At 52.1% G+C, this 15,898-nt stretch overlaps 9 protein-coding genes across 9 annotated transcripts in view; 4 read left to right on the top strand and 5 right to left on the bottom strand.

The window, feature by feature from the left end:
- Positions 1 to 324: 324 nt before the first annotated feature.
- SNOG_04281 (hypothetical protein) lies at positions 325 to 1,411 on the bottom strand. Its single transcript, XM_001794647.1, has 3 exons — positions 1,137 to 1,411; positions 598 to 1,080; positions 325 to 547 (listed from the first exon to the last, which is right to left on the bottom strand). The coding sequence occupies exons 1-3, from the start codon at positions 1,274 to 1,276 to the stop codon at positions 490 to 492; spliced, it is 681 nt and encodes a 226-aa protein (XP_001794699.1). The 5' UTR covers positions 1,277 to 1,411; the 3' UTR covers positions 325 to 489.
- A 433-nt stretch (positions 1,412 to 1,844) lies between these two features.
- SNOG_04282 (hypothetical protein) lies at positions 1,845 to 2,932 on the bottom strand (the record flags this gene model as incomplete). The annotated part of the gene is made up of 3 exons (XM_001794648.1): positions 1,845 to 1,930; positions 1,958 to 2,522; positions 2,573 to 2,932. The coding sequence occupies 3 exons, from the start codon at positions 2,930 to 2,932 to the stop codon at positions 1,845 to 1,847; spliced, it is 1,011 nt and encodes a 336-aa protein (XP_001794700.1).
- A 679-nt stretch (positions 2,933 to 3,611) lies between these two features.
- Positions 3,612 to 4,078, top strand: SNOG_04283 (hypothetical protein; the record flags this gene model as incomplete). The annotated part of the gene is made up of 2 exons (XM_001794649.1): positions 3,612 to 3,887; positions 3,938 to 4,078. 2 exons carry the CDS (start codon positions 3,612 to 3,614, stop codon positions 4,076 to 4,078), a joined length of 417 nt encoding a protein of 138 aa, XP_001794701.1.
- A 525-nt stretch (positions 4,079 to 4,603) lies between these two features.
- Positions 4,604 to 5,855, top strand: SNOG_04284 (hypothetical protein; the record flags this gene model as incomplete). Its single annotated transcript, XM_001794650.1, has 3 exons — positions 4,604 to 5,082; positions 5,143 to 5,523; positions 5,582 to 5,855. 3 exons carry the CDS (start codon positions 4,604 to 4,606, stop codon positions 5,853 to 5,855), a joined length of 1,134 nt encoding a protein of 377 aa, XP_001794702.1.
- Positions 5,856 to 6,360: 505 nt separating this feature from the next.
- Positions 6,361 to 6,982, top strand: SNOG_04285 (hypothetical protein). Its single transcript, XM_001794651.1, has one exon. It carries the CDS (start codon positions 6,423 to 6,425, stop codon positions 6,774 to 6,776), a length of 354 nt encoding a protein of 117 aa, XP_001794703.1. The 5' UTR covers positions 6,361 to 6,422; the 3' UTR covers positions 6,777 to 6,982.
- Positions 6,983 to 7,026: 44 nt separating this feature from the next.
- SNOG_04286 (hypothetical protein) lies at positions 7,027 to 8,449 on the bottom strand (the record flags this gene model as incomplete). Its single annotated transcript, XM_001794652.1, has 6 exons — positions 8,181 to 8,449; positions 7,888 to 8,126; positions 7,685 to 7,825; positions 7,509 to 7,626; positions 7,391 to 7,459; positions 7,027 to 7,336 (listed from the first exon to the last, which is right to left on the bottom strand). Exons 2-6 carry the CDS (start codon positions 8,099 to 8,101, stop codon positions 7,027 to 7,029), a joined length of 852 nt encoding a protein of 283 aa, XP_001794704.1. The 5' UTR covers positions 8,102 to 8,126; positions 8,181 to 8,449.
- A 1,213-nt stretch (positions 8,450 to 9,662) lies between these two features.
- On the top strand, positions 9,663 to 11,157 carry SNOG_04287 (hypothetical protein; the record flags this gene model as incomplete). The annotated part of the gene is made up of 4 exons (XM_001794653.1): positions 9,663 to 9,898; positions 9,945 to 10,194; positions 10,246 to 10,427; positions 10,489 to 11,157. The coding sequence occupies 4 exons, from the start codon at positions 9,663 to 9,665 to the stop codon at positions 11,018 to 11,020; spliced, it is 1,200 nt and encodes a 399-aa protein (XP_001794705.1). The 3' UTR covers positions 11,021 to 11,157.
- A 244-nt stretch (positions 11,158 to 11,401) lies between these two features.
- Positions 11,402 to 15,547, bottom strand: SNOG_04289 (hypothetical protein; the record flags this gene model as incomplete). Its single annotated transcript, XM_001794654.1, has 2 exons — positions 11,402 to 14,080; positions 14,411 to 15,547. The coding sequence occupies 2 exons, from the start codon at positions 15,545 to 15,547 to the stop codon at positions 11,402 to 11,404; spliced, it is 3,816 nt and encodes a 1,271-aa protein (XP_001794706.1).
- A 143-nt stretch (positions 15,548 to 15,690) lies between these two features.
- SNOG_04290 (hypothetical protein) overlaps positions 15,691 to 15,898 on the bottom strand; it is a gene marked incomplete at both ends in the record, with an annotated part of 639 nt that continues 431 nt past the window's right edge. The window contains one exon of the mRNA XM_001794655.1: positions 15,691 to 15,806. Within this exon, the coding sequence (XP_001794707.1) occupies positions 15,691 to 15,806 (116 nt within the window). The remainder of the gene's footprint in view (positions 15,807 to 15,898) is intronic.

Raw genomic sequence — 15,898 nt, forward strand, 5'->3', positions numbered from 1 at the left:
TGAACGGAGAGCTTTGATAATCAATGCGCAGAAAGTGCGCTGAGAAAGCCTCACCTGGGCAGCCTCTACGGCGGGAGAGGGGGATCGTGTCTGCAGTGGCTGCAGAAGAGAAGACGAAATTCAAAGTTGAAGGGGTTCGCAAGTAGGTGTAGGTCAGACGCCGAGCTTTCGAGACGCCTCTGGTTGGTGGCCGCAAGGGGAGGACAACGGAAAAGTGGGACGTGCATGGTTGCTGCAAGCCACCAGCGATACGAGAGTACTCCGCCTCGAAGGGTAGGAAGACCTCGCCCATTCCAATAGTGTGTCAGAAATGTCGGCGGCATAATTGATTGTACATGAATTGTATCGATGTTTCTAATAGTCTTGTAGGACTTGTGTGCTCGATGTTTCGACTTGCAACACTGCATCGTGCATAATGGTACGAAGCGTATGCTCGCAACCAAATAACTCCAATGGTGCATCGTACCAGGACAAGTAAGGCGCGCGCACTCATTTGTTGTGCCAAACCAGCGTTCGTAACGAATCCCAATCATCCGACTGAACATAACTGTCATGTCATTAGCCTTCATCCAAACGCCAAGTATGCAAAATACCCACATATAGCTCATACTACTCCTCAAACTGCTCTGCACGCTCTCAGGATGCCACCTGAAAATATACATAACCATCGCCCAACTCAAACTCGCAAAAACCGGCCATCCATTCCTCGCCATCGACCTCCTCAACTCCCCGTTTCCAAACAACTCAAACCCACCTCCGCCCTCTTTGCCAGCAGCATGCCGTTGTTGCACTGCGAGCTTGGCTAGGGCCAAACATACACGTGCGGCGACGTATATGACGATCTGCTGCGACACCGAGTTGTGAATCGTGCGGCCGAAGACCGTGTATCCGCCCGCCAACCCCGCGAGGAAGGCGTCATAATGTCGCTCCTTCCCTGTGGGCGAAGTGTGTTTGAGCAATAACATGCAGGACTTGTATACGAGCGCGAAGAGGCCGAGGTTGCGGGCGTGTTGGCGCGTGGCTTTGTAGACGAGGAACAATTTTGAACGGAAGCTGCCGGAGCGGAAAAGCATCATCATGCTAGAGTGATGAGTTAGATTTGGAGCATTGGCGATGGGGATACTGGGGAGACGTACACGAGTGCGTGTGGGAAGCGCACTTTGCAGCCGTACACGATGCCATTTCGCACGCCTTTTACCAGCGTGAGGACGTCGTGGTATTTGGGGTCGAGGACGATCTTGTCGAGCGCTGCTTCCAGCGCGTGTAACCGGTCCATCTTGGAAGTTGTGAATGTGAACGTGAACGTTGTGTTTGTATCGTTATCGTCGCAAAACCAGAGCGTCAACCTCGGTTCGATGACGTTTGCCGTTATCTTGGGCGGCAATGACCGAATGAAGAAGATATCGCAAGTGAACGAAGAGAAAGTAGGAAAGACGAGACCTGAACCATGAGGCTGAAGTTTGAGCCGAAAGCGAAGGGATCAAGCATGGTAGAGTCCCGGGATGAATTGCAGCTGACCGAGGTTCGCGCGTCACCTTGCCGGTCGCAGCTTCCCCACATCGATCTCGCGCTAGCGCCCGTGAATCGACCAGGGGTGTTGGCATGTGAAGATCAAGGGTCGATGGATTTACATGTGCTTTGTTTCGTGTTAACGCTTTCAGTTGTGATGAGGCTGTAGTTCATAATTATTGTTCTATCAATCATTGTTCTATCCAAGTGCATGATGCTTGCTGTCAATGGTATCTCTGTGCTGCAGTCCCATGCAATGCTTTTCCGTACATACTCCAAACGCCATATGCTGTTACGTTGTCTCTTTCAAATGGTACACCAAATGCCGGAATGCTTCACTCAAGCCTCCTCTCGGGCCAGCGCTTCTTCAACTCTTCATACACCGTAAAGATGAACGCAGAACTGGGAATCGATCTGCCAACTGTGATACCACAGCCACGGTACATACCTTTGATACCGTGCTGTTTCCAGAGCGCCTTTCCGACTGCACCAAATGTAGATTGACCGCCGGTAAGCTTCTTGACATCCTCCGTCTGCATACGAGACTTGATGGTGTCTGCTGGGTAGAACATGAAGTTGTAAGCGGCACCTGCGACTGATCCAGATGCCATGCGCTGCCAGACCGGCAGGTCATCGTCGTTTTTCGCCGACTTGTTGCTCTTCTTGAACAGCATCTTCATGCCTTCGTATCCACCAAACCATGCCGCGCCACCGCCAGTCTCGCGGATAAAGGTCCCGAATTGGCCGTGCCAGTAGCCGAGGACGCCCTGATGGCGATAGATGGAGGCTATGACACTGAGAATGCCAGGCTGTGACACAACACGGCCCGAGGCTTCCACGGGTACCTGCATCTTGCATTTGACCAGTTCAATCGGAGTCAAGAAGAGGGACGTGATTGCACCTGCAACCATGCCACAATACAACATTCCAGTGTAAGGCAGATCTTTTTCGGGGTGTCTCTTCAAGTCAGGATAGACCCCAGAGGCTTTCAGGGCATCGCATGCGATGCGATACTACAGTCATTAGCATACTTTGTAGACCGTGTTATGAGGGTGATGCTCACACTGAAGAACAGTGTGCTGGTCTCAACTGCAGCTCCCACCAATGGCGCACTGATGCCTCTATAGATGCCGAGGAACCCATCTCTTTGCAGGGACTTCTTGAAGCAATCCAGCGGGCCGGTATATCTTAAGGGTACGGTGTCGGGTTGGGATTGAAGGCGGACTTTGACCGTGTCAAATGGGTACTCGATGTACTTGCCGACGACACCAGCCGTCGACCCGCAGACAATGTCTTTGATGGCCTCTTCTCCTTGTCCACTTGTATGTTCGACTACCTCCTGGCGCTTTTCTTCGGCCCCGGCTGAATTCGATAGGCCTTTCCTGACCCCCACCGCCGACACCGGACTCCCGTGTACTTCCATGGATTGCTTTCAATATGGGCGTATTGTGGAAGATGTATGGATTATTCGTGTATAGGATGTGTCATGAAGAGGTAATCATGGTAATATGAGCGAAGAGTCGAGCAGGCGGTGAGGAGGGCGTTGTATGCAGTTTACGCCATCAACTCAGAGTGATGATGATATGTGCTGCAGGACCGGTGTGAAGATTCGTGAGTGGTCGAGGACGCAGAACCCGAGGTGGTACAAGGAAACTTGGTACGGGAGCAAAGTGCGGGTGTGACGCTGGTGTGCTGGGTGAATGCACAAACGGGAGAAGGGTGAATGTGCAAAAAGGCGAGCTGAGCCCAACGCTGGGCGAGGACGCAAAAGTTTTCCGATTAGCCTACCTAGGTACGGAGATGCTGCTGCAATCAGAAGCGAGGGACAAGGAGCGGAAAGCGCGCAGCGCCGTGAATCTAGAATACGGGTGCAAAGATTAAGTGTAACGAACAATAAAAGGCGCATCCACAAGGTCCCAGAGCGACGTAATCGTACAATCTTATCAGATCAGATCCTGCAATCATCTTCTCTCATCATCGCGGGGGTGCCGTAAACGTCCTAGCGCCCTTGTGCTATCGATATCGGCTAAAGTTTTCGTTCGCCGACAAGTTCGACATGTTTAGCACGGCGATAGCAGCACATAGCAAACAGCGCCGCCAACATGTCTGAAGCAGTAGAAACCCAGCCGCCTGCCGCGGACACCGTGAGCGCCGTGAAGGGAATGAAGAAAAACGGTACCTACCCCACCTTGGACCCACGAGACGTTCCACAACTGACCGGAATCTTCACAGGCAAGCAATGGCACGACAACAAGACCGCGTTCAGGCCCCGGGCCAATCAGACATCCTGGGATAAGCGCACAGCAGAGAGGAAGGCGCTCGCAGCGACTAAAGCAAAAGAGAAGGAGCTGAAGGAAGAGAAGGAGACAGAGCGACAAGTGCGTTCTTGTGTTACGTCGCGAAAACTCTTAAACTGACTGTAATTCAGCGTCGAATTGATGCTATCAAAACCAAACGTGCGGCAAAGGAGGAGCGTGAGAGATTCCAGAAGATGGAGGAGAAGATGCACAAGAGGCGCGTGGAGCGTCTGAAGCGGAGAGAGAAGCGCAACAAGATGCTGAAGTCTTGAACGTGAAGCAGGACAACGATTGGGTGGAACTTCATCGCGCAACCGCTATTGGCAAGAACGACAGAACGGCGCGCCGAGAGTGTCCTTCGGGAGAGCTTGTCGTTACGGTGACTGCGAATGTTTGCGCGCGTACGACAGCGGACAGGTCTTATTTTAGGATGGCGCATGACAATGCCCATGCGACCACAGACGGGAAAGTGCAAGCTACAGCGTGCCGTGTTCACGCAAATGCGAAGCGAGTGATTCGAGCGCAGGCAACTCGGGCGCATACCAAGTAAAGCTGGTGTATTTGACCACACTTTGTGTCGAGCACGATTCGTTCATGATGCCAATTCTGAATCAAACAACGTCTTATCTAGTTACCAACCCCGCAATACCTGTCACTGTGTATGAAATGTCCACCATGTTGCATGTTGTCGTGAGTTGCAATCAAAAGGTGCACGGTCAACATGACCCTGGAACGCGCGGACATGGTCACCACGTCTCTGCGCGCTAACACTTCCAGCACTCGACCACCACCATGAAATGGCCCAGACGCCCACTTTGCATGCGGGCCTGGCAAGCCACCAGTCTTTCCGCCAGAATCTGTACCACGCGCCCTCGGCATCCCGAGTGAGTGAACTCGCGACATCCAACAGCGAAGAAAAGCCGTCAAAGCACGACAAGCACGACAAGCACAAGTCACACCGACACCGCCACCACAGCAGTCGCCATGACAAGGACAAGGAACACCGCCACAGCTCAAGCCGCCGACACGCAAGAGAAGTCGTGCAGTCGGCCATACAACTACAACCGCCAACGAGCTTTGGGGATCTGCTGAAGCAAGCACGAGGCAGCAAAGACACCAGCCCCAGCCACAGTCGCAAAGGAAGCATTGCGCCAGGCACAGACGGCAATGTCGAATCAAAGGAGAGCCGTGATGTAGGCGTTACAATCCCGCCGCGGAGACCCCTCCGGCCAGAGGATGTGGAGCTTGAGCGGAAGAGGGTCGAAGCTAGGGAAAGGTACTGCACCTCTTTACAACAACGCAACATGGGTTTACGGTCTATTAACAAGACTACTAGAGACCTTCGCACCGCCCTGAAAACCCTCTCCGACCAGTCGCTCAAGACTTCCCGCCGCCTCGATGATACATATTACTCCATACTTGAGAAGGTATCGGTGCTACGGCAGACGATAGGCTCTTTGCAAGAACTGTCTGGGCTAACCAAAGAGCTCCACGACAATTTCGAGTCGGACACGAAGGAGCTGATCGACGACGTTCGGGGACAATACGACGGGTTCGACAGTTTTGACAATCAGCAGCAACAACTTGTCGACTTGGAGGAACGCATTCACGTGGGCAAGCAGAAAGCGGATTCTTTGACGCATCGGCTCGCAAAGACCAAGGAGCGTGTCGATGCGCGAGCTCAATCTGAGCAGGAATGGGCTGCGAGGAAACACCCGTATGGTACCCCACCAACACACCTGCAGAGTCATTTATTGACATGTATCAGGTCGCACGCGCATACTCTGGGCCATCTTGGGCTCGATAGCTGCCCTCGTCTTCGCTCTGATCCTCTTCCACCAGCTGAAGCCGATCGATGTCACCCATGACGACAGACCTACTACAGATTTCGCATCAAGAGCTAAGATCATCAATGCGCCTATACCTGATATAGCGAAGCAAGCGATTATCGGTCCGACGACAAGCAAGTCTGAACTGGAGCCAATACTGACACATGCAGCAGAAAGTATTGGTGACGACGATCGGTTGAGGGTCTTTGACGAGTTGTAGGAGTTGCATTGTTTTAGTTTGTATTGAGATACCCACACAGTAGCTGGCGTTTATTGAGTACAGTAATAATGGGTCCAAAGACACATGAAAGTGCGACATGCACCTATTCAAGCTCGCTTGGTGTTGCTTATCTTACAGTGAGCATGAAGGATGCGAGATGCGGGCTGTGTGAATTGAAACATGGGCTGAGCTTATACGAGCGTTCTACGCGGTGTACGAACCCGCGCCACGCTGTCCGACATGACATAGCCAACGATGCGGCTCTACCATCCCCACATCGCATGATGATCCACATTTGATCAGCACTTGTTTCTATTCGCGTCACAACGGGCAAGCAGCAAGGGCAACGATGGGGGCCTTGCTACGCCATGTGGTACGTAATGCTTCTATATGGAGATTCTACCGTGTTCGACAGCCTTTCGTTCGACCTCAGTATTTAACAACCATCATTCTTAGCCTTGCATTTCAACCATCCATCTAATTCTTCACACGTCTCTCGCTCAAGAATCTATCAACGAATAATAATAACCCTCTTCCAATCGTTCACACAATCTCAACTCTATCAAAATGAAGACCTCATTCGCTGCCGCTGCCGCCGCCGCACTCCTCTTCACCACATGCGCAGCCACATCAAACCCTGAAATCGCAGGCAACTTCCGCCGTCAAGACAACAACACAGTAACCAGTGTCGTCTCCGCCGCGCCTACACTTAGCTCGCCCGAATCAATCGTCACATCGATCGAAACCATCACACCATCAGGATCGCCGAGACCGAGTGGAAATTTGACAACGCCTTCGGGCACGATGAGGCCGACTGCCAGTCAGACGAGCGAGGTGCCAAGGGAATCTACGGGCGCGGCGAGCGCGGTGGGTGTGGGCATGGGCATGGTTGTTGGTGCGATTGCAGCCATGTTGGTCTAAACCTGGAAAATATTGGTCGGAAGTTGGTACGAACCGAACGTACTGAGCTTGTCTGGGATTACTTGATTGGTTTGGGGTAATGAATGGGTTTGAGTTGGGATTTGGGATGGGCGCATAGCGATGGCGTTTGTGTCTTTGATAAGATGGATAGAACACTTCAAGCATGAGTTTGAGATGTAGTCCTTCAATCGGAAATCTTAATCTCGGAATCTTCTTGTTCGATTTTTCTTCTCAACTAATTTTACGACAATCATTCCGCGTCCCTCTTGCTCGTTATCTTCGTCTGGCTATTGAACGACGCCGCTTCATCCAACTCAATATCGCTATCAGTCCGGACCCAGCCATTGTTCGAAGCCCTCGTACTGACCCGTATCCTGCTCTGTCTCTTACTCTTGTTGGATTGTCCATTTGTGCCTGTCCCGTAGTTGCTTGGGCCTTTGGATTGTTGGGTTGAAGTGAGCCGGAGAACGCCACCGAGGAGAGGTTTGAGGGAGGGTGCGCAGGCGGCTATGATGCCAGTGTTGACTTGGAGAAAACCCCAGAATTGAATGTCGTTCGTACTTTACATGTTTTAGTGGGTAGTCTTTGGTGTAGGTGCATGACTAGGGACGTACAACGATTGGTCGGGATCACCTCTTTTTGTGTTTTGAACGACTGTTTTGACGACGCCCATCGCGACTGCACTTGATAGCCGTCAGTAGCCGTGCACAAATACAAAGACTGCAGACTCACATATAGCCTAAGCTTAGAATGAAGATGAGATAGATGCGTGTTTTCTGCCTCATCTGCAGGCCCAATATAATAGGCACAGGAAGAGAGGCGAAACAAATATCAGTCAAAATATTGCAAGCTATGTATTGTTAGTGGAAGACGAACTGTGAAGTCAAACTAGTCAAAGCACGACTTACATGTGTTCATCAGCGCAAATCCCTTATGAAATTTGACGGGCAGACATTTTGCCCTGAGATCCTTGTTCCAAAAGCCAGATATAGGCTTGCAGACGGCGGCCCATTCACCCCACGAGACGATTGTATACAGACACACAAATCCTGACAATGTTAGACGACAGCCACTGCCTACCTCATTGAGTATCAGGGTGGCTACAACTTACCAATGAGCGTCCAGAGCATTCTCGTGTATAGTGGTGGAGGACTAAGTCGAAGGAGGGAGAATCCGACGGAGAGCTTAAGAAAGGCCATGCCGCCAATGGAAGAGACTATCGCTTGTATGAAGGTCAACTTCAGGTACTCGTAATGGTCTTTATTCTCCAGAGTGTCAGTGTGACGACCCAAGCCGTGCTGGCCAGCCAGTATGTAGGTCACCATGCCTCCAAGAAATACACAGGCCTAGCTGATGTAGTCAGCGACTAGATCAAAACATTGCAGACACATTTTGGTCGCTCACCGTTGCAGCCAACATAAGAGCGTCATCTCTGCCGAATGCCTTCACGACAACAATGCGAGCGTACGTGCGCATCGCGACGAAGATCAGAGCGACAGCATGGAAGGCTGCCGTCACTCCGAGGAGGTAGCCTAAGTTACTCTCTGCGGCGCGGGCCGGATCAGTATTCTTCGGCGCCATGTTGAGGCAACAAAATAGAGTGCGGTAGAAGCGGTAGAAGGTACTTAGAGTGAGGGATAGTCAGTGCCATATGTTGTTTTTCCGAAACGAAGGATTCGTTGTGTGACATTTTGCCATCCAACAACATCTGGTCCCCAACATGGCAGGATGCTTCGTTAAGCATGAGGCACGGTGATGTTCCAGGGAATCGAGCACATGCATGTGGTCTCGTTCATTGGTTGCTTGGCCAGTTCGCCACATAACGCGACGTAGGTGCGATCCTTACCACGGAACATCTGGCTTCGACGAAAGCCCTTCGTAAGATTTGCATTTCCGAACTGTTCAAAATGCATTGTAGCGAGTGCGACCCGAGAGCTGCTGCACTCACGTCTGCATTTAGTAGGCTTCGGAGTTAGATGCGTAAATGTACTAGCTCGAGTAACAAACTTCAGGGAAAGATCGCCCCAGCGCAACGGCCCGGCGGGCATTCGAACATCTGGTGGGTCTATGGATCGTTCCACCGTCCTAAGAAGCATCGATGACCGAGCCCGCTTAGGTGATAAACGTCTTTTTCCCCGCGTGTGGAGTTACACGCACCCGTTTAACTGAGCAGAGGTAGGGCTTCAAACCTGTTCCCGAAGAAAAGATTTGGAGAAGCGCAGTCGTACGGGTCAGCTCTTGGGTACGGCTTCTCGTTTGTGGCGGAAGAGGCCATCCGACTCTACCGGTACACCAGGCCTAGATTGCGACTGCTGTTCAATTGCCTTTAAGCGACCGGAAGAGAAAACCCGTACAGTACCATCCCGTGTGGAGGATTGCTAGCGCTCCTACCACACACGGGACGTGGGCATGGTAATCTTCAGGGAATGCCGGGACGTCCAATGGGCTTTTCATCCTGACATGGCCACGGCTACGCGATGGAACGCTAGTGGCCCAATCGAGTGGTACTCAGGGTTTGTGGCACTCGAAGGATGTACACTAACCTACGCATAGTATGCAGTCCGTAACATTTGTTGACTTTCCTTGCATGTTAATCTTAAGCTAAAGCAGGATGCAGGATGCGAGCCCTCATTAGACGCGGCTTAGGTGTACTCTAACCTGCATCCATCGGATTTAGCCTTCCTGAATCTCATCGTGCTCCCGAGGTCGCCTCAGAGTCGCCTTCTTCCGAAATCGATCCTTGGGATATGGATGCAAGATCGCGGCAAAGCCCCTGCATGATTCGAAGGCGAACTTTTCAGATGTATATAATCGCCAACTTGAGGCGTCTTATGCTATCTCCCCACGCTGTCAAACCTTGCCCATAGCGAGTTACGCCCCTTCGCAATGCGTCTGTTTCATGCTGTAAGCGCCGTGCAGCTACTGGCTGCCGGCCTCGTGGCTACTGCTCCCCTCGACTCGGCCTCCACTCCGGTCATCGATATCGACCCAACAGTTGATCCTCTTGAGGCTCTCGCCCAACTGCAGCAGCATGCTTATGACACGCTTGAACAGAGCGATGTTGTCTCAAAAAGGGCTCCGAAGGGCTGCTCATTGGCTACCGCAACCATACGGAAAGACTGGTAAGTTTGTCACGCGCATGAACTTGTACCTTCTAATCTTGTCAAGGGATTACATGAGCAAGCCGGATCGGAAAGCATACATCAAGGCTGTACAGTGTCTTCGAACACTGCCATCCAAATCCGACAAGTCATGGGCCCCAGCAGCGAAGACTCGTTTCGACGATTTCGTCGCCATCCATGTGAACCAGACCATGTACATCCATGGTAACGGTCTCTTCCTCACATGGCATCGCTACTTCGTATGGGCATACGAGCAAGCCCTGCGAAATGAATGCGGCTACAAAGGCTACCAACCTGTGAGTCTCAAATCATCGCACTGATCCTTAACACATATCTGACATCGCTAGTACTGGAACTGGTTCGCCAACACCGACAACATCTACAAATCCCCCGTCTTCGATGGTAGCGACACCAGCATGGGTGGCGACGGCGAATTCTTCGCACACAACGGCAGTCTCGCAGGCGCTCGCACCATCGTCATCCCCTCAGGCAAAGGCGGAGGCTGCGTCAAGAGCGGCCCCTTCAAGAAGTACAAACACCTCGCATCTCATGCTTTAATCCTCAGATACAGAAACTAACACACATCACAGTACGCAAGCAAACATCGGCCCCATCTCCCCGGGCATGCAAGGCTTTACAGACCTCGCCCTCGACACAACAGACTTCAACCCCCGCTGTCTCCGCCGCGACATCTCCCCTTACATCCCGCAGAAATGGTTCACAACCGCCAACCTACTGAACGTCACCATCGGCCCCGGCTCCCGCACGCACCGCCTCTTCTGGACCGAAATCCAAGGCCGCTACCCCGACGGCTTCCTCGGGCTGCACACATCGGGCCACTATACGATGGGCGGCGACGCGACGGATTTGTACAGCTCGGTTAACGATCCTGCGTTTTGGCTGCATCATGCGATGCTGGATCGCATTTATTGGATTTGGCAGGTGTTGCATCCGAAGGAGGCCGGGAAGGTCGCGGGGACTTTGACGTTGCAGAATAGGCCGCCGACGAGGGATGCGATGGTGGAGGAGCCGCTGGAGATGGGGGTTAATGGGAAGACGGTCAAGATTAAGGACGTTTTGGATACGATGGGGGGAAGTCCTTTGTGCTATGTGTATGTGTGAGGACTTTGACGGAGTTGATAGCCTAGAGGGAACGAATGGCTGTTCTTGTTGATAGTTCTACGCTGGCTTTGTGTGAGATGTATAGTGAACATCGCGGATACGCTAGATGCAAAAGGATAAAAACATCACGCTTCATGAAGACAACCCGCACTTTGTGCAAGATCAACACATGATTCAAACGGATAAATTCACATATGTAGCTAGCGAGTATCGCTCAGGCCAAATAACCATCCATACAAGAAAAGAGTCCAGCCTAAGGGCGCACTCGGGTATCCCATGCCAAGATCCAAACGCCGCAAATTTACAAGCAAGCAGCACATACATACAGCTCCTACCACGAGCAGTCCCAAAAAGCGCTCGTGTCTAGCTACGCAACGATGCTCACGCACTCTCCTCACTCCCCTCGCTCGAAAAATAGCTCTGATCCAATCTCAAAATCCACTCAATCTTCTCGCGCTCACTCCTTGCACGGAAAATATACGTGTTACTCTTTGCGAAAACGGCGAAAATCGTGTCTTTCAGCCCCTGGCCTTGACTTCCGCTGCTGCTGTTCAGCAACTTGGCAATTTGCGGCGAGTGGTCGACGCGCGCGGTACTGACGTTGATGGCGTTGATTTCATCGCCGTCAGTTGAATAGATGTGCATGTATGGCTTGCGTAGTTCGACGAAGCGACGGATCCAGCGCGTATTGGTGAGGTCGGGAGTGAGAAGGTATGAGGATTTTAGGAGCGTCGGGTTTTTGGACACAAAGCGGACAGTGGCGGTAAGACTGGGCGCGGGAGCTGGTGATGGTGACGGGGAGCGCGGTGCAAATGCTGCGCCGTTCGATGGTGGTTCGAGGTTTGTGGGATTGAGGATGATCTCGGCGGGTGCTTTCTTGGTTTGCCAGAGACTTACAACACGCTTCAGTAGGGCGATTTGATCCTCATTGAGTTCGGCAGTGGAGGCGAGGTTGGGAACCGTGAGGGCCTTGGAAGATAAAACAGATCGAGCGGTTTCAATCTCTGCGATGCGACGCCGACGCTTCTCGATGTCGATGAAATCGCGGACTAGAGACACGCCACGAGGCGTCCAGCCAGCGAGCTGCTCCTCGCCTTTGATGTAGTCATCGCGAGTATTCATCCGCCAGAGGTCGGTCGCTCGTTTGACAGAAGTGGGACGAATGGCAACGTTGAAGATGCCGACTGTAGAGTGGACAATCTTTACTGGGTTCCATAGAGCTGCCAAAGCGAAGAGGGAGTTTTGTCGCACGAACGTTCGGCTGCGAATCTGCATGCCTAGGTCCAACGAGAAGAGCATAGGTTGTGCGAGCTTGGGCGACTTGACATTGAACAACAATGTCGCTTGGACACGGTACTTGTCTTGCGTCGCACGATCCAGGAGTAACGAGCCATGGGCAGTACTGTCCCACCGACCCACGAACTTCACGTTGGATGTGCCATCGGCGTGGTCTCTGACGACGGGCGGTGCGACCAAATCAATCGGTACCTCCTTCACTGGTGAGTCGATGCCAGGAGAGTTGCCTGATGCGTCGATGAGGCGGATGCGACCCATACGCATGGAGGTGACGTTTTGCCATTGGAGTGTATCCCCGGAAGTGTGGGTCAGATTCACAACAATGCGGCGAGCTAGACCTTGATGCAGCTGATACACACCAGCATCCATAATGCTGCTTTGTGTGACTTCGACAGGCTGGTATGTGCCATCATCAGTAATCTCATGGATCTGGACGCGTGAAAAAATGTCGTGGTTGTCCTCTGTGTAGAACTCAGACTCTGGCAATCGCGCAGTCCGGCGCTTCTGTGTCGGCTTGTCTGCCGTGTCGCGCATATCATCCCAGCTGAGCAACTTGTCGAGATGTATCTCAGTGACCTTTGCGAACAACGAAACCCTTAGGTAAGTATCCCGTGGACTTGGATATGGCACACTCATGCTATGCATACTCTCGAAACGCACGGGCCCCTCGTCGAAGTCGGTGATCCAAGTTGTCGTTGTTGCGCCGCTTTCGTCGGATATGCCAGGAAGGAAGAGTACAGCGTGGACCTTTGTGCCCTCTCGTTCAGGAAAGCCAATAAATTCATGCATACCGACATTGAACTTCAGCGTCGTGGATGGAGCCTCGGCGGACGAAGGTTCTAGAGACAGATGTATTATGCCGATCGGGTTGGATGTGTAAGGCGAAATGACATCAAGATTGAAATCTCGAACTCTGGATTCAAAAACCGCAGCAAGGGGAACGTCAACATCGCCTATCCGCGAGAATTCCGGCATGCAAGGTTCTGAGAATGGCGATTCAGGGTTGAAGTGCTGTAAATACTCCGGTCTGTTCATGTACTGGTTGATCTGATGCATGCGGCGAACGCGTTGTCGGAGCTTTTGTAATGACCAGAGATGGACGACTTCATTTCTGAAATCAATCACTCGTACGCCAACGCAAGGCTTTGGAGTGCTTTCGAGACAATCATCCTCCTCACCAGGGATGCCCATGTTGACAAGGTCGTATGATGATGGAACGCAGTGGCCGACGTCAACAATGCAGAACTGAAAGACAACCCGCTTGCCCATTTGTTGGCTGAGAATCTGTGCTTCCTTCATGGTCGCCGCGTTTTGAAGAATAGTCTCGGCCATAGTGACATACTTGCGATGCCGCCATTGTTGGAAGACCTTCTTAGCCAGTTCCAATCGCTTGTCGTTTTGCTCCTCTGTCGCTGGTGTTTCACTTGCTTCGGTTGCAGATTCGTGGCCAAGCTCCTTCAGCTGTCGCTCGTAAGTCTCTTTCTGTTCCAGCATATGCTTTTCCATCTCCAACTTTGCAGCACGTAATTCCTCGAGCTCTACTTTGGCTTCTGCGTCGGATTTGAGTTTGGCGTGGTAGTCACCCTTTTGTTGATCGATCCTCTCTTGCATGTCATTGCGCATCTCTTGCATCTTCTCACTGCCCTCGTGTTGCGGCGTAGAAGGCATGGTCAGAGCCGTGTCAAGCGAAAAATTGTCAAGAGTACCCCCTGACGCATACTTTTCACGGTAGGAAGAAGTCGAATCCATATCGTCGTCGTTGTTCTGCCATATGCGACTTTCTGCCGTTTACCGGATTTCGCGTAACCAGTCAGGTCCTCGAAAAGCGTGTCAAACTCCTCATCGCCTAGGTCCTCAACCCGCTGGTCTGATCCCACCAAAACGGTGAGTGCCTCTCTCCGCGCGTATGAAAATTCAGATTCTCGGCCGCGCTGCCATAGTGCTGGAGACCGAGCTCTTGGACTGTCCGAATCGAAATCCGAGTTCGCTATGCTGATGGTGCTGAAGGACCGATCATGGCCAGGCCCGTGGTGCAGGTGACGGAGAGTTGAAATGACTTGGTGTTACTGAGTGACGAAGCAGACTCGTGCCTACTACTTCGGCGCGCTCAGCCCTTGCCTCTTGCGGATTGTTGAATCGGAAGATATGGAAGTCGCCCAGGATAATCCGGTGACCGCTTTTGAGAAGTCGCGGCTTAGTGATTCGGATCCCGTTGACCATGACGCTTGCAGTCTCCTTGGGTATCACAGTCACTTTTCCGTCCACGTTCTCGAAGTCGCAGTGCTGTGCTAGAATCTGAGAGCCGTTCAAGCGTATCTGCGCAGTCTGGCCCTCAATGTCGGAGTTGCCCACTGTGGTCATTCCTGGTTTCAAGTTGTATACCAAACATTCGGTCAAGAGGGGATCGTCACTCAGATTGACCAAATGTGGCATGTTCTTTGGTGTTGACAGCCCAACGAAGCCCTTCTCGATGCTGATGCCGAGCTCTTCCAAAGCAGCCTCACGTTCCTTGTGAATCTCCTCGGTCTTCAACAGCTTCTCCTCCCATGTCTGATTGAGGTCCTTATAAAGCTTCTCCGACTGGTTGAGCTGCTCTGCAATCTCGGCTTTTGAAACCTTCTTCACTGTTCCATCTTCCTGTGTAATGGACACAATTTGTTTGTCCAAAGGTGTATCAGGCGCATATTGCTCTTCCATTGTGGCACCACTGCCACCTGAACCGCCTCCAGTGAGCTGTCCGCGAAGCTTTGCGAGTTCTTCCTGGAGTTCTCTGATCATACGCGCGTTTGGATCCTCGTTGACGACCGCGTGGTTCTTGATGCGCTTGGCTGAATCGGCATATCTTAGGGTTGATAAAGTCTCCTCGAAGTTGATGTCGGCTGGGGAAATGGCAGCAATCATAGCAGTCATACTGTTGCCACCAAGGGAGTCCTTCAACAGCCAGGTCAAGATGGAGTCTCGGTAAGGCACTTGGGTCCTCTTCTTCCCACTCGACATGTCGGCTAGCGATGCAATGACACGTCCTAGGGTAGACAGCGACCTGTTAATTTCAGCTCCTTCCTTCAGCCGCGCACCAGTTGCTCCCGTGGACTGTGCTCTTTCTGAACCGGCCAAATCGACCAGACTGATTTTGGCTACCCGCTCTCCGCTCATGCTGGTTGTAACATCGTGGCGTTTCTGGGTAAGGGTCAGGGTGAAGACGGCGTGCGATCGCGAGGACGTCTCGTTCATGTTGGTCGCGGCAACGGTACGAGCCTTGTTTCCTTTCGTCCATCAAGTTTTCAATCTCGGGGAAGGACTGTACAACCAATTTCGCCAGGTCTTTCGACGTACGGACCCGGTCGAGGGATGCTCTCGCACTCGCAAATTCCCCCTTATTCGATGGGTTTAGGGAGATCGCGGACCTTCTCGTTGTAGATCTCCCAAGACGAAAACCTCGAACTGTGCAGCTCGAGTTCTTGTCTCGCCCTGGACCCTCTTTTAAATGTGCCTCGAACATTGTCTTGACATAAGTTGGGGGGATAATTCCCGTACTCCTGCCCATTGCTATCCTTCGACAGTAATATTCTTAAACTCGACTGA

Source organism: Parastagonospora nodorum (genome assembly GCF_000146915.1).
Source record: "Parastagonospora nodorum SN15 chromosome Unknown scaffold_6, whole genome shotgun sequence".
NCBI classification, from domain to species: domain Eukaryota; kingdom Fungi; phylum Ascomycota; class Dothideomycetes; order Pleosporales; family Phaeosphaeriaceae; genus Parastagonospora; species Parastagonospora nodorum.